Raw genomic sequence first — 13,905 nt, 5'->3', positions numbered from 1 at the left:
CATACATACATACATTTGCTAAAAATATCAAATGTCGACGTTTCAGATCACCCTGAGTCATATCCAAGCAAAATTAGAGAATCGAAAAAAATTGCGATTACAAAGCTTCCATTCGGAAGCAAAAACGAGAATAAAACTACATTGCTCAGGGTGTAATGGTCTTTTTCCAATCCAATTAAATAGGTATCATCATGACGAGTATTTTGAAAAAAAAAATCGAATCGGTCGAATGGTTCAGGAGATATCGACAAAAAACGATTTTCGAAGAATCGCTATATCTCAGGAACTGCTCAACCGATCGAGCTGAAATTTAGCACAANTCCACCACTGAGACGAAAATTTTGAGAGCAAACAGAATGCATTTGGTCCAGTAGTTTTTAAGATATTAAAGGAAGAATTTTGGATTATAAAGTTAAATATCTCATGAACTACTGGGCCGATTTCACCCACCGACAATACCAGCCTTCGTTACCAACGGCGCTATAATCATACAAAGTTTGAAGTTTTTATCTCAATTATTTTTTGAGTTATCGTGGATACAAGCGATTTTTTGAAAAAAGTGAAAAAATAGAAAAANCGTTTCAGATCACCCTGAGTCATATCCAAGCAAAATTAGAGAATCGAAAAAAATTGCGATTACAAAGCTTCCATTCGGAAGCAAAAACGAGAATAAAACTACATTGCTCAGGGTGTAATGGTCTTTTTCCAATCCAATTAAATAGGTATCATCATGACGAGTATTTTGAAAAAAAAAATCGAATCGGTCGAATGGTTCAGGAGATATCGACAAAAAACGATTTTCGAAGAATCGCTATATCTCAGGAACTGCTCAACCGATCGAGCTGAAATTTAGCACAAATTTGAGTCTTAGTAGTACAAATTAGCAGCCAGAATTTCAGCATCTTTGCCTCAATAATTCTCGAGTTATGGGGACACTTCTGAACATACGAACACACATGTACACACACATACTTACACATATAGACATTTTTTAAAAGCACCATTTCTTCACGTTTCATGACATTTCTAGGCATTTCCACCCGAAATTAAGAAATCGAAAAAAATCACGATTACAAACCTTCCATTCGGAAGCAAAAACAGATTATGTAATGAAAAAAAAACACATTATGTAATTATTTACATTATTGATCAGGAAACGGCAGACAGACCACCAAATATAATCTCATATCATGATAGATAAATATTCCAGAAATCTGGCAAAATATTCAAGGGTTCCGTTAATTGGGGGGGAGTCCCGCAATTGGACTGTTCACCCTATTAGTGATAACGCCATGAATCATCTGCCATTTGAAACCAGAAAAAATTTCCGATGAAAACCGCATGAACCCAGTTTGCCCCACAAGTTCTCATGACATCAGTAACGAAAATGTCGACAATGCTAGAACACAATTGGAGTAAATTCCAGTCAATCAATTCCTGAATGAAGAAACACTATAAAAAAATTTATAAAAAGTTCCGAGTAATTAATCTTTATACCGCCACATCTGGTCGTCATGAATAATAAAATTATTTTTAGGACTTGCGAATCAGCACGGGCGTCATATCCGCATTTGATTCCCTCGGCAAAAAAAATTGTCGAGATACAAGAAAAAAAAATCATTTCTCCTCTTTAATTCACAGTAGACTCCGAAGGAGGAGAAGGTGAAAGTCGCCGAGGGTATCATGACTGTCAGCTGATGCGTACGAAAGAGAAACGATGAGAAGAATAAGACAGCGCTATCGAGACGCGAGTGAGATAGAAGCAGTCGACGAGAAACGAAAGAGTGAATACAGCAGATCGAGAGAGACAGTGAATGGGCGAGACGAGGTCGAACGCGAAAGCGACCAAGATTCGTGTCTAGTCGGTTATTTGTCTCTGTTTATTCTCCGGTTTAACCTCTCCACCAGCCTCTGGACAATCAATTCAACAACGTTTATATTTCAATCGTTTAAATTCACCTTGGGTAATTCAGTCTCTCGTTCCCCTTCTCATCGTGGGGATATGATCCCTCACTCAGCGTTACCAAGTAACCGAGGGAATGAACAATGTTGTACCGAATCAACACGTGTTGCAACTATGTACCACGAGGCAGGAGAATAAAAATTGCAGGGAATAAGAAGAAATAGAGAAAAAATATGAGTTTGAAAATAATGTAATTTTCATCCTATATTTTTCGCGAATATCGCGAGAACTATTGAGGATTAATCAATGGTTTCGATGCCGTCTTGGAGGTGAAAGATTTTCCGATGAAATCTACTGGTCGAAAACCCATTTTGCTCCACTAGCTGCATGAATACAAAAAAAATCGCTTCACTCAGAAAAACAGTGCAATTGCTATTGTTAGAGCTTTCTGAAAATATCTCAAACCCTATCAGAGATAATCCAACAAATCCAATGTCAAATTTACCATTCAAAACCTTTTTTTACCTCACTAGCCTCGAAAATATCAACCAAAACGATCACTACATTTTTACAAATAAAGCAATTTTCTTTCCTTTGAATTTTTTTCATCGATATTTTGGTAACCAGTGTCATTTTCAAGCTGACAAAATCTCACAGAATCTTCTGCTTAAGAACCCATTTTACCTCACCAACTTCGAAACTCCAGCCAGAACAATCGCTTCGCGTTTAAGAGTCGTACAACTTTCGTTATTGAACATTTCCGCAAGTATCCCGAGCAATATTGTATGAACTGGGAAAATAAATCCGACGTTATCTATCACTCAGAAGCCCATTCTGCCCCGAAAACTCACGAAAACAAAACAATTCATGAAATTGAAAACAAACAAAATTCGCTTCACGAAATTTTTTCATGAAAAGATAGACGATCTGAACTTTTTTTTTGTAATCTATGCACAATATATAATAGAAATTGTATTGCAAATTTTCATTTGTAATAATAAAACTAATGTATCATAATACGATGATTTTCTTATTTTTTATTGATGAACATTTTGAACGTAAAAAAAACATTCTCGCGAGAGTACCGGCCCTCAGTGGCGGTGTGAGTAGTTAGAGTCTAACTGTTAGACAACAGTCACGCAGTGTTGACAGAACAAATGTGGAAAAACAGTCATCAGGACTAATGAACACGGCATCTGTTCGATTATTGTTATCGAAAAGGATCATTCTTCATTTTTAAACATGCAGAAGGATGAATTTTTTTGAAAAACCATTAAATATGACCTATCTATTGGTAACCCACCGTATATCTTCTCGTCAGTCGTCTGTCTATTGGATGTTTGGGCTGTATCTCACTTTTTCGTCGTTTTATCATTTATTCCTTCATTGTTCCCACTTGAAATCATCATTTTCCCATAATTTATATATTTTTTCAGGTAAAGAACTCACCGTTGGCGTATTTAGGTAATTTATCAATTTTTGATCTCTTTACGGACCTGAAATTCACTGTTAGAAATTTTTTGAAATTTCATGGCAAATCTGGTAGCAATTCTCATGAAAGTGACATTGACTCTGATTTAGGAGGAAAATGGTTATAAAATTTCAAGTTTTACTTAGAATTCAAGGAAATTCATGAGTTTTCTGTGAAAGTGAAATGGAAATGTCACAGCTTGAGAGAATTTTAAATGAAACATGAATATTCAGAAATAAAATGATATGAACTTTCAAATTTTCCTTGAATTTTCCGGATTTTTCCGAATTTTCAAGGAATAATTGAACTGAAAAATCAAGTATTCTATTGATTTTCTGATAATTCAAACTAAAAATCTATGGAATATTTGATGTTTCAATCACGAGATTTCCTCAAGTTTCAGTGGAAATTGAACATGATAAAAATTTCCTGGATTTGACACGAAAAATTCAAACTAAAATTTTTAACAATGTGGTCCTTAACCGCCTATCAGTTGGTCTGGTTACCCTACCCCAACCATTCCGAACTACTCCCCAAAACAAGAGCCCAATGCCGGAAAACCCCGTGAAATCTTATGTTCCCCCGAAACATTACCGCTAATGCTAAAAACCATCACCAAGGTCTCCTCTGAAACCCGAGAAGATTCTCCATGGGAACTCCCTTCCATCAATCCCCCGCCAATATCAAACAAAACAAACCTCACTCCAAACCACTGTTTTGCTTCCGGAGGTTTCCTACTCCTCGCCAATCCCCCGCAATCGATTGATTTATTATCCTGCCATGATCTCATACCTCAACCAAATGTATTCACAACAACAATCCCGGAATTACCATCTTCCTCAGCTGCACAATCCCCTCTACGCAATACAAAAAAAAACCGAGAACAGCAAAACAAAAATCCAAGTTATGACGCAACGCATCGCAGGTAATCCCGGTGCATTATCTCCGTAACATCAGTCCATCGAAAGAAAAAAAAATGCAGTGACATAGTTGCAGACACCACCCACACTAACCAGAAAGGATATTAACACGTAAAGAGAACGGTTCAAGTCGAGGCCAGCCTCGTGGTGCAGTGACCCAGCTGTCCCGTCAACCATACGTCCACCATGTACCCTGTCCCCAGTAAATACCATCCATTTCCCCTTTCCATTGCGTTTGAAAAAAATTCACAACTCAAATCCCACTGAAAAAATCACATAACCTCCCTCGTAACCCTCAACAACGACAAAACCCTCAATTACCCTCAATCACATTTCCCAGATATTTATTATCATGCTAATTACATCTACTCACCGACATACACGACACCTTGTTAATTTCCGCAGTTGAAAGTCCATAAAATATAATTTCCCGACGTGCAAAATGATCTCCGGGTATAATAATCCACTATTGTCACGTTAACATCACCGGTATAATCATCACCGAAATCATTTGATCCTTGAGTTGAGGTCAATACCGGCGATTACACACAAGTGATAAATTCAATTTGATATTTAGCACGTTGGGAGATTCATTGAAATTTTCATCATCACTAGAACGACACTTGGATTTTAAAATTAAAAAAAAAACATGTATGAACTTCACGAGTATGTTTCACGGCGGATGCGACACGCGGTTTAACTGTGATAGTGTTTTGACTCAACCGAGATTGCTTCTTCTTTTTTTTTTTTTGGCTAAAAAGGAACGAAAGAGAGCGTGCGCCCGTCCGACCGTGCATGGACGAAAGCACCGCACTGACTGGCTCCTTCACCATCAACGATAAACAAACCTCTTTTTCTCGGCACTACCCCCTCCCCAACTTTATCCCTACTGTTGGCCCGCGGATCCCACGCTATTTCCTTTCTATCCCACCAGTGATACTCCCCCCCACGTCCCAACTGCGTCTCGTCACTCGCGCCCTCTCACTGCTCCCCCACTTGGCCGGCATAGCCCGATTTGTCTGTCGTCACCGGTGTTGAGGGAATCCTCGTTACACTCGCCGTTATCTTTTTTATCGATGATACGGTACTTTTGAGGGAAGGGAGGTTGAGACTGATTGGTCGGGCGCGATTATGGGTTTTCGGGTCTTTTGAGATTGGTAGAGGGCTTTTTTGGGAGGTTTTGAGAGATTAAATGGTGTGTTTTGACGGATTGTGGGGAAATCAACGTTTCGGGTCGAGCGGAGTCTACGGAATGGGGTGCGCATGCGCGGCCGCAGTGCGCATGTGCGACACGTGAGGGGTAGATTTTTTAAGGGTCGGGTGGAGAGGAATTTGTTGTCAATCCTGGGGGAATTGTAATTTCATTTCGACCGGGTTTTCAGGTCCTTTCATAGCATGAACATTTGGTTATTATTATTAGAAACATTTTATCAGATGTCCTCGAGCAACATTTGATTTATACAGTGGTTTCCGTTTATAGTCATGTCTAAAAGCAGAGGATCGTAATGCAGGGATTAAGGGTTTTGCAAATTTGCAGTAATTCATTTGTAGAAAAAATATGATTTTTTTTGTAACAATGGGGGGTTATATTTTTGGAGCTTTGTAGATGAAATTTAAAAAATCTATCAGTATACCAAGCAGTTGCTGTGCATGATTTTATTTTACATTATTCTAGATTTTATTCACTGCAATGCAAAAATGAAAAATAAATAAAATACAGAGTGTTCCATTCATCTATTCAGGAACTGTTTCCCAACTTCGGATATAGAGTAATATTTCAATTTGAAAATGTTGGACGATGTTACGAAACTGATATTCATCATTTTGATTTTTATTGTGGATTTATTTCCTCACATGGTTGGCAACCCCACGCGCGTAAGAAAAATCTGCGGGTAGCTGAACATCATAGTTTTTCATTGTATACATTTACGATATAGGTATATGAGAACAAGCAGGGATTTCGCACCGTCCCATCATAATAAGACGTTTTTTATAATCACGATACGATTGAATTGTTTACAAACACCCTTGCAAATTTTAACACGGATCCACAAATTTTATCTATTTCGTGCAACAATAACCAACTGTCGGTATATTACCGACCAGCGCTAAGGATCCCTCAAAATTATAATTTATTTCTTTAAAAAACTGGAGAATTTTCTCGAATTTTCTAGAAAAATTTAATATTTGCCATAAAAATCTGGAATTCACTAGAAAAATCTATAATTTTATAGAAAAATCTAGAATGCTCTAGAATTCCAATAGATGGCACGACTGTCGATAAGGAACCATAAAGCCTTTTTCCCAAAACTCCATGGCACTCGTCCTGAGATATACTTCAGTAAAACCTAGCAGTTTGTATACTTTTTGCACCGTACGATTGAACTGTTTGCATAATTCCCCTCTTGCTTTCTTCACCCCCTTCAATATTTCCTACTCCCCGACGCTCGTCCTAATGAGGCAATCAGATATCAGTACTGAGCGGGACGATTGAGAACCGTCACGAAAATGAACCAGGTACCTCGCTTAACTGGATAATGAACACCGATATAAAAATTATTAATAATATAATTTATTAAACAACGTTTTCCCGTGTTCTATATTTATGAGAGTCCAGTATCACAATGAATTATATCATAAACTACATTACTAATGAGGATGATTACAGTAGGACTAAAATAAAAATTGACATAAAATATAATTCAGGAGTGCAGGAATGACCTATCTTCAGTGTACTTTGATGAATTTGACAAGTTCTCTCTTCAATCAATCGGAATACATTGAGTTTGCGAGACATAATAAAAGTATTAGTTGAGAATTTTCAGCTGCAGACAAATTTATGATTCATATGACTAAACAAACTGGCACAAATATGAGGCGATAAAGTGACTTATTCGAAAAAAAGTTCTGAATTTCTAAAAGAAATTTCAAACAATACTAATTCCAGTATTTCCTTAGGTTTGATATATTAATTCAGTTTAGCCGGATTTTTATAGACCTCTGGAAAAAAATCTATGTTCTAAAAATGCAAGAGAAACACGGTTGCACCTGTTGAAAAACATGCCATCAATGTCTTCATCTTTTATTTTATTTATTTTATTCATATTATTATTTATATACCATTCTATTTATTTTATTTCTGTAATCAGAACATCAAGAGTATTAGGTTACGTAACTACAGTAACAAACAGAAGTGTTCAAAAAATTATTAAATATCGCAATTGATGACATTAATGTAGTTTTAACACATCTCTATCAATGTCTTTATCATTTTTTGGCGTGTCACAAGCTATTCATTTCAATCATTATAAATCTCAAGAGAAAAACCACTCAAAACTCACCTTTTTTCTTTCTACCTCCAAGAAATAATTCCCAAACAATTAAAAAAGTAATAAAAGGTCACTTCTAATCACCAAAATTATCAATTTGAAAATAGGGGAGTTCTCCGAGGGTTGATGACAGTAAATATCCCGGTAGTGACATCTCCTCGAGATATTGAAAATTCCTCCGGCAGTTGATAAAGTAGATTTCACTTATAGAGGGCTTAGGTTTGTTCTAAACACGAACACTATCACGCGGAAGCGGTAGTGTTCCTCTTCCAGTTTCGTACGTGCCTTTTCCGGTACACCAGCAAACATGGTGTGTACTATAATTTGACATTTCTCAATAATAATCGATTTTTTATGACGGAATCCCTTCATAAATTGTTCAATTATTATTTGGCATCAATTCTGGAGGATCCGGACGACATTTTCAAACATATATTGAGGGATTGTGTTTGATTTTTGGGGATATAACCTGCGTTCAAAATTGATATGTATAGTTCTGTGTTGATGTAGAAATTTTGTGGTTAATACAATCAATCATGTCTTTTTTTAATCTCGAAATATTTAAAAAATCAACATAGGAATTTGTGCTGCAAGATTTGTTTGAATCAATCAGTGAGTAGTCCATTTATTTACGCAGATTTCTCGATGTTTTAGGGTCGTGTCAGGACCAAGACTATCAAGAAGGCCGCCAGGGTCATCATCGAGAAGTACTACACTCGATTGACTCTCGATTTTGATACCAACAAGAGAATATGCGAGGAAATCGCTATTATTCCTAGCAAACCTCTCAAGAACAAAATTGCTGGGTAAGTACTTCGAGTAAAGTGTTTTTTATCCACAAAAATTGACAATGATCGTGGAAATTTAGAGGTTATGTACTTCAAACGGCATCTTTTCCATTCTCTACAATAGAACTTTATTTAAATTTTTCAATTGCATTCGCAGCTTTTCAACAATGTCATAGTGAAGTGGTTCAAATTTTTGGTTATTTAATAGGTTTCAGAAGGATTTTTAATAAATATCTTTGGGATGTCTTCAGGAAAAATGCGATATCTCTGTTTAATTTCAAGATATTTTTAAAAAATCGTTGAATTGCTGCTTTCAACTAGAGAAAATATTATTTTTTATTAACAGAGGAGAGGGACATGGAATGAACCATTTTCAATCATCTATTAACTAAACGATTTGTTTCACATTTCGAAAGTATTTTTAAATTCCAAAAAAATACTTACTTTGTCTCTAAATCATATCATTGAGTCAGTAAATATTAATGATTTCATTGGGTTCATTTTACCTATCTCTGATTCAAAATTTTTGCAGCCTATACTTTATTCTACAAACAACATTGAATGAAAATTTCAATATCTTTATTCTATTTAAGGATAATTTTTTAAAAATTTTAACGTTATTTATAGCAAGTAACATACATTTTTACGAACGACCATTACCGCAGGGCCTTTAGCCTAGATTATAGTTCTTTTGTACAGTATCAAATCGTCTCAATCAGGAATTTAGGGATATTTACGAAAAACTCCTGTTAGTTTGATTGATGAATTTATTGGACTTCAGAGAAATAGTATATTTCGAGTGCGGAAAAGAGTTTTTTGGCTCGTGGGAGGTTTATAGTACGAGTCGAAGGCGAGTGATATAATCCCACGAGCCAAAAACACTTTTCCCATGAGTATCGAACGACATTTTTCATCACCATGTGTGAAAAAGGGACGTTTTTGGCACGCGAAGCGTGCCTAAAAAGTTACTTTTTCGCACAGCGTGATAAAAATAATTTTTCGATAAATATTGACAAATATATTGAATCTATTGAACTATTCATGGAAGATCTTTTCTGCACAAAGAAAATTGCATAAAAATTTTAACGAATTAGTCGATTCAGTCTCACAATTGAATATATTAGAATTCAAGTGATACAGGGAATTTTTTCAATGACCTTTTCTTGTTCGAGAAACTAGTTTCACACCAAAATAATGATATCCTCCTCCTTGTACAGCACTCGAAAAGGAGGGAAAATTTCCATTTTTGTGTTTGTCTTTTTTGTTTGCTTCTCGATGACCTAATATTGCCTGGAAGAAGTATAGAAAATGACATCCACTCCTGAAATATCGCAAAATGTAAATTTAAATTCAGGACTTCTCATTCTGAGAATTTTTTTTTGTCAATTAATTCTTCCCCATTAATTTTTATTTCACAAATTAATTGTTAATTAGGTTTGTCACGCACTTGATGAAGCGCCTTCGCCACAGCCAAGTACGTGGTATCTCCATCAAGCTCCAAGAAGAGGAGAGAGAGCGCAGGGACAATTACGTACCTGAAGTATCTGCCCTTGAGCACGACGTCATCGAGGTTGACCCCGAGACCAAGGAGATGCTCAAGATGCTGGAGTTCAGTAATATCTCTGTTCTTCAACTTGTTCAGCCAGCTACCCACCAGTTCAACAGGCGAAACTGAATTTTCTATTAAATAAAAATAAACCTTTTAAAAAATAGAAAAAACAGATACCTGTCAGTTCCACATCTCTCTTTCCAATAAAAACATCAAGTATCTGACAAAAATCCTTCACTTTAATTATCAAAAATCATCGTCTCCTCTCCCTCTCTGAAAATGTGATTTTTTGACACAAAAATATTTTTTTTTCTAAAAGTACAATTTTTATAAAATTGTTAACTCAACAGCGATTTTTAAGGATATTCAAGGACTTTGGCTATTTTTTCTCCAGTGAAATGCTTTTCTACTTTTGTAGACGAACATCAGAGCTTTCATTTGAGTACCATTTTACAATGATTTTATTATTTAAACTTGGCAGGTCTAAATTTGAATCTCGATATTAAACTGTTAGAGAACATTTTAAAAATTTGAAAAAAATTGGATACTTTTGGAAGATGATTGATGAAATAATTGAAAAATTGCAATTTTTTAAAGTTACGAGCATTTTGTATAAATAATTTATAAACAATTAATTTTCCACCACAAAAATCATTTGTTCGGAGTCGTAACAAATTTATTTGCATTCAGAATTTTACTAGAAATCAATTTCATGCCTAGAAAATTATGTTTCCAAAAGTTTAAACAATTTCAATTGTTCATTTATAAACAACGAATGTTGAAAAACATAATTCTGTGCAAAATGTAACTTTAATGATGCTGAATATTCATGATTTTGTTTAAATTTTTCTCATGCAATTTAATTGATAAAATTGATTAATTGAAAATAGTTGAATCTATAGTGTGGTCTGTACCAAACTGTAAAAGATATTTGGACATCCTTAAGGTGTTTCGTGTGTCAATCGTCAAGGGTTTGAAACGGAAAGGGAGTCTTATTGTTCTCAAGCCCTGAGCACGAATAATTTTCAAGTAACTATTTAAGTGCGCATTTGAATATTTTTTGAATATTAATCTTATTTATCAGACTGATTGATTTTTTTCTCATCAGCTACAGGTGTCAAATAATGTTTATAGGATGTTATTTCTAATTATTGAAACAATATTAAAATGCGTCTCGAGTTGGTAAACTTGAGTGGTCTCTCTCTGGCAGTTCCATGGTCCAACCCATACCTTTCCCATGATGTTCACTGATAATTCGAATCACGCGCCTGCGCGTGTAGGCGTAATAGCTCCGAAACTCATAATTTTTCGAATCATTTGTTCAAATAATTTTCTTATAAAATCTGAAAAAAATCTGAAACTTATACGTGTTCTCAAAAAAGATTTGATTTATCACCCACTAGTTTTTCTTTAATAGTTCATTATTTTTTTAGGTGCCATGGATATTTCCCTAATTGAGAGTAGGGTAACCTCGAAGGTTATAGCTGAAGGGTTACAAAAACATCAAAATTTTATTATTTTTTTTCTTGAGACTGACATCTGAAAAAATGTGTAAAAATCCTGAATGAAGTAGCATACTCAGACATTTCTCCCATGAATTTTTCTTTTTTTTCATTATTTTGACTTTTCACACCAGACACCTTAATGAGTGACTTGAAGACATTTTGCAGTGCAATATATTCGACCCCTTCAACCAAAAATTCACCATTAGGAGCGTATGGAACAAAATGGACACTTTATAGTTCCTTGAAATTTTAGTAAATAATTCAATTGTTGATCAAATCGGAGCATTCTTTTTCATAAGAAATCCAATTCAGCAGCGAAGTCGTAAAAGGAGATAAGTCAATTTTGAGCGCGCATTGACCAGTTTTCAATCGATATCTCGGAATCTACGGAAGATAGCAAAATTTTTGTTATAACTTTTTTTGTGGAGCCGATTGAATACTACAACAAATGTAATTACAAAAATTTCGCTATCTCCCTTAGATTCGGAAATATTCCTCAAAAACTCAACTGGAAGATAAGTCGACTTATCTCCGTTTACCACTTCACTACTGAATTGAATTGATAAATTTGTTTCCGATTTCGGAAAATGAAATAAAAAACTGACTATTTTGCCCCGCCCACCCTCATCCCTCCACCTTCACAAAAAAAATTAATTTCTTTAAAAAGAATGTTCCTTTATAAAAAAAAACCTCAAAAAATTCGGGCCTCTGCTCCCACAACTTCACCCCTGAAACTCTCAGCCACCTTCACACACCTCCCTCCTTCCCCCGCGCATGCGCAGATGTAAACTGACCTAGCTCTCCGATCATCATTCCAGTGGACCCAGTCCAACCCGACGATCACGATCGGAGGTCTAGGACTCTCGTGCAATTAGATCATTCAGTACCGATTCTAGCGATCCAAAGACACGTCCCACCACTGGTGAACAATCACCAAAACCATAAAGAAAATCCCAAGACCCACATAAACATCCGGTGACCAACAATCACCGAGAAATAAAAGCCCCCGAAAACCCAAAAAAAACTGAAATTCGATCGCTCGACCTCTCTGTGACTTTTCAATCATCCATTATATTTCAGAGTAGACCCAAGTGTATGAATTTAGTGTTGTGTTAATAAACCAGAAGGAAAGTACAAATAAAACCGTCTAGTGCTGCTGCGCACTGAGTTTAACAATCCCCCCTCGTTCGCGTCCCTTCCTTTGTAGGCGAATCCAGTGTTGCCCCCGCATTTTGCTATGTGACAGATATTACGGGGCACCCAGTGTGCGCGTACCCCACGGGTCGTAAAAAACGCCAGTTTAAATTCCTTATTTTCACTTAATTCCAAACAATCGTGAGAACTTTCGAACAAGAGTGAGAGAGAATCATCTGCCGGGCGCACACACGTTCGAGGGGACGTTTAGGTTTTGGTGTGTGCGCCTCTGATATTTTTCTACGCTTCAATCACACGGAGGTCAGCCCCGGGAGAAGTCCTCTTTGTCCTTTTTTTTTCTCTTTTTTTTCCATTAATTTCCGAGGAGAAATGGAGTGTCCACATCTAGCGCAGAGCGTTCGTCTTGGTGGAGACGATGTTGAGCCGAATTACGGAGGCAAGGAACTTCCGTTCGTCTGCGCAGGTACGATATTATTACCGAAGAAGTGCAATTTTTCCGTTCGACAACGTTTTTAACGAAAATAATAAATTCAAACGATTATTCTCGACTCGAGGTGATTGAGTATTGCTAGATGTCTCATGCTTGTCGGGTATGGGGTATCCTCTGTTCTGTCTCTCTTATTCACTCGACTCCGTTAAAGACTCCAGCACAGGCCGTTCCTCTTTTGGCCTTGGATGGAGGCAACCCGTGCACCTTCTCCTTTTTCCATCGTTCAACCAACCAGCGAGAGAGAAGCCAACGTTTCACGGATCGTCGAAGTCCTTCGTACCGGAAGCCGTAGGGCATGATTTTTCATTCCTTCCATTTTCTTGAGAAATTGTTTATCAAAGTTCCTGGTTCTGCACTGACCCCCTTCAAACCTCCTGTCACCTCCATTTTTTGTCGATTCCCGTTCCCCTCGCAAACACTCCAGCAAAATTAACACTTAAATTTCGAGATTTTTTAATTTTTCTTGTAATTATCAAAGGACACTCTGATATTCCATTAATACACCGCGCTGGCGCGCCAGCGTACTTTTCATTTCCAAAATCAATACCAGACGTTTACTAATCAGCTGGAAGCTATGTGACATAACGATACACCGAGTGACATTTGACACTAGATGAAAGGAAAAAATTCTCAATAAATTATCGTCAATTTTTATTTGTCACCGTTTTCACGATTGTTTTTTTTCTTCATATTTCTCTCTTGGTTTTGTCAACTTAGCCCACCTCCCCTTTCACTCCCCCCCCCCCCCCCCCCCCCCCCCCCCCCCCCCCCCCCCCCCCCCCCCCCCCCCCCCCC

At 36.7% G+C, this 13,905-nt stretch overlaps 3 protein-coding genes across 3 annotated transcripts in view; 2 read left to right on the top strand and 1 right to left on the bottom strand.

Annotated features, from left to right (window-relative positions):
• LOC107036230 (furin) overlaps window positions 1–5,098 on the bottom strand; it is a 298,513-nt gene extending 293,415 nt beyond the window's left edge. The window contains exon 1 of the mRNA XM_015254027.1: window positions 4,668–5,098. The gene's annotated coding sequence lies outside the window, so the exon portion shown is untranslated. The remainder of the gene's footprint in view (window positions 1–4,667) is intronic.
• Window positions 5,099–7,868: 2,770 nt separating this feature from the next.
• On the top strand, window positions 7,869–10,190 carry LOC107036231 (40S ribosomal protein S17). Its single transcript, XM_015254028.1, has 3 exons — window positions 7,869–7,933; window positions 8,278–8,429; window positions 9,846–10,190. The coding sequence occupies exons 1-3, from the start codon at window positions 7,931–7,933 to the stop codon at window positions 10,084–10,086; spliced, it is 396 nt and encodes a 131-aa protein (XP_015109514.1). The 5' UTR covers window positions 7,869–7,930; the 3' UTR covers window positions 10,087–10,190.
• Window positions 10,191–12,304: 2,114 nt separating this feature from the next.
• LOC107036247 (ubiquitin carboxyl-terminal hydrolase 3) overlaps window positions 12,305–13,905 on the top strand; it is a 20,215-nt gene continuing 18,614 nt past the window's right edge. Inside the window, exon 1 of the mRNA XM_015254054.1 lies at window positions 12,305–13,083. Within this exon, the coding sequence (XP_015109540.1) occupies window positions 12,990–13,083 (94 nt within the window). The 5' untranslated portion in view covers window positions 12,305–12,989. The remainder of the gene's footprint in view (window positions 13,084–13,905) is intronic.

This window comes from Diachasma alloeum, unplaced genomic scaffold, assembly GCF_001412515.2.
Source record: "Diachasma alloeum isolate Michigan unplaced genomic scaffold, Dall2.0 Dall_scaffold_00207, whole genome shotgun sequence".
NCBI classification, from domain to species: Eukaryota; Metazoa; Arthropoda; class Insecta; order Hymenoptera; family Braconidae; genus Diachasma; species Diachasma alloeum.
This window is presented reverse-complemented; position numbering and strand designations above follow the sequence as displayed.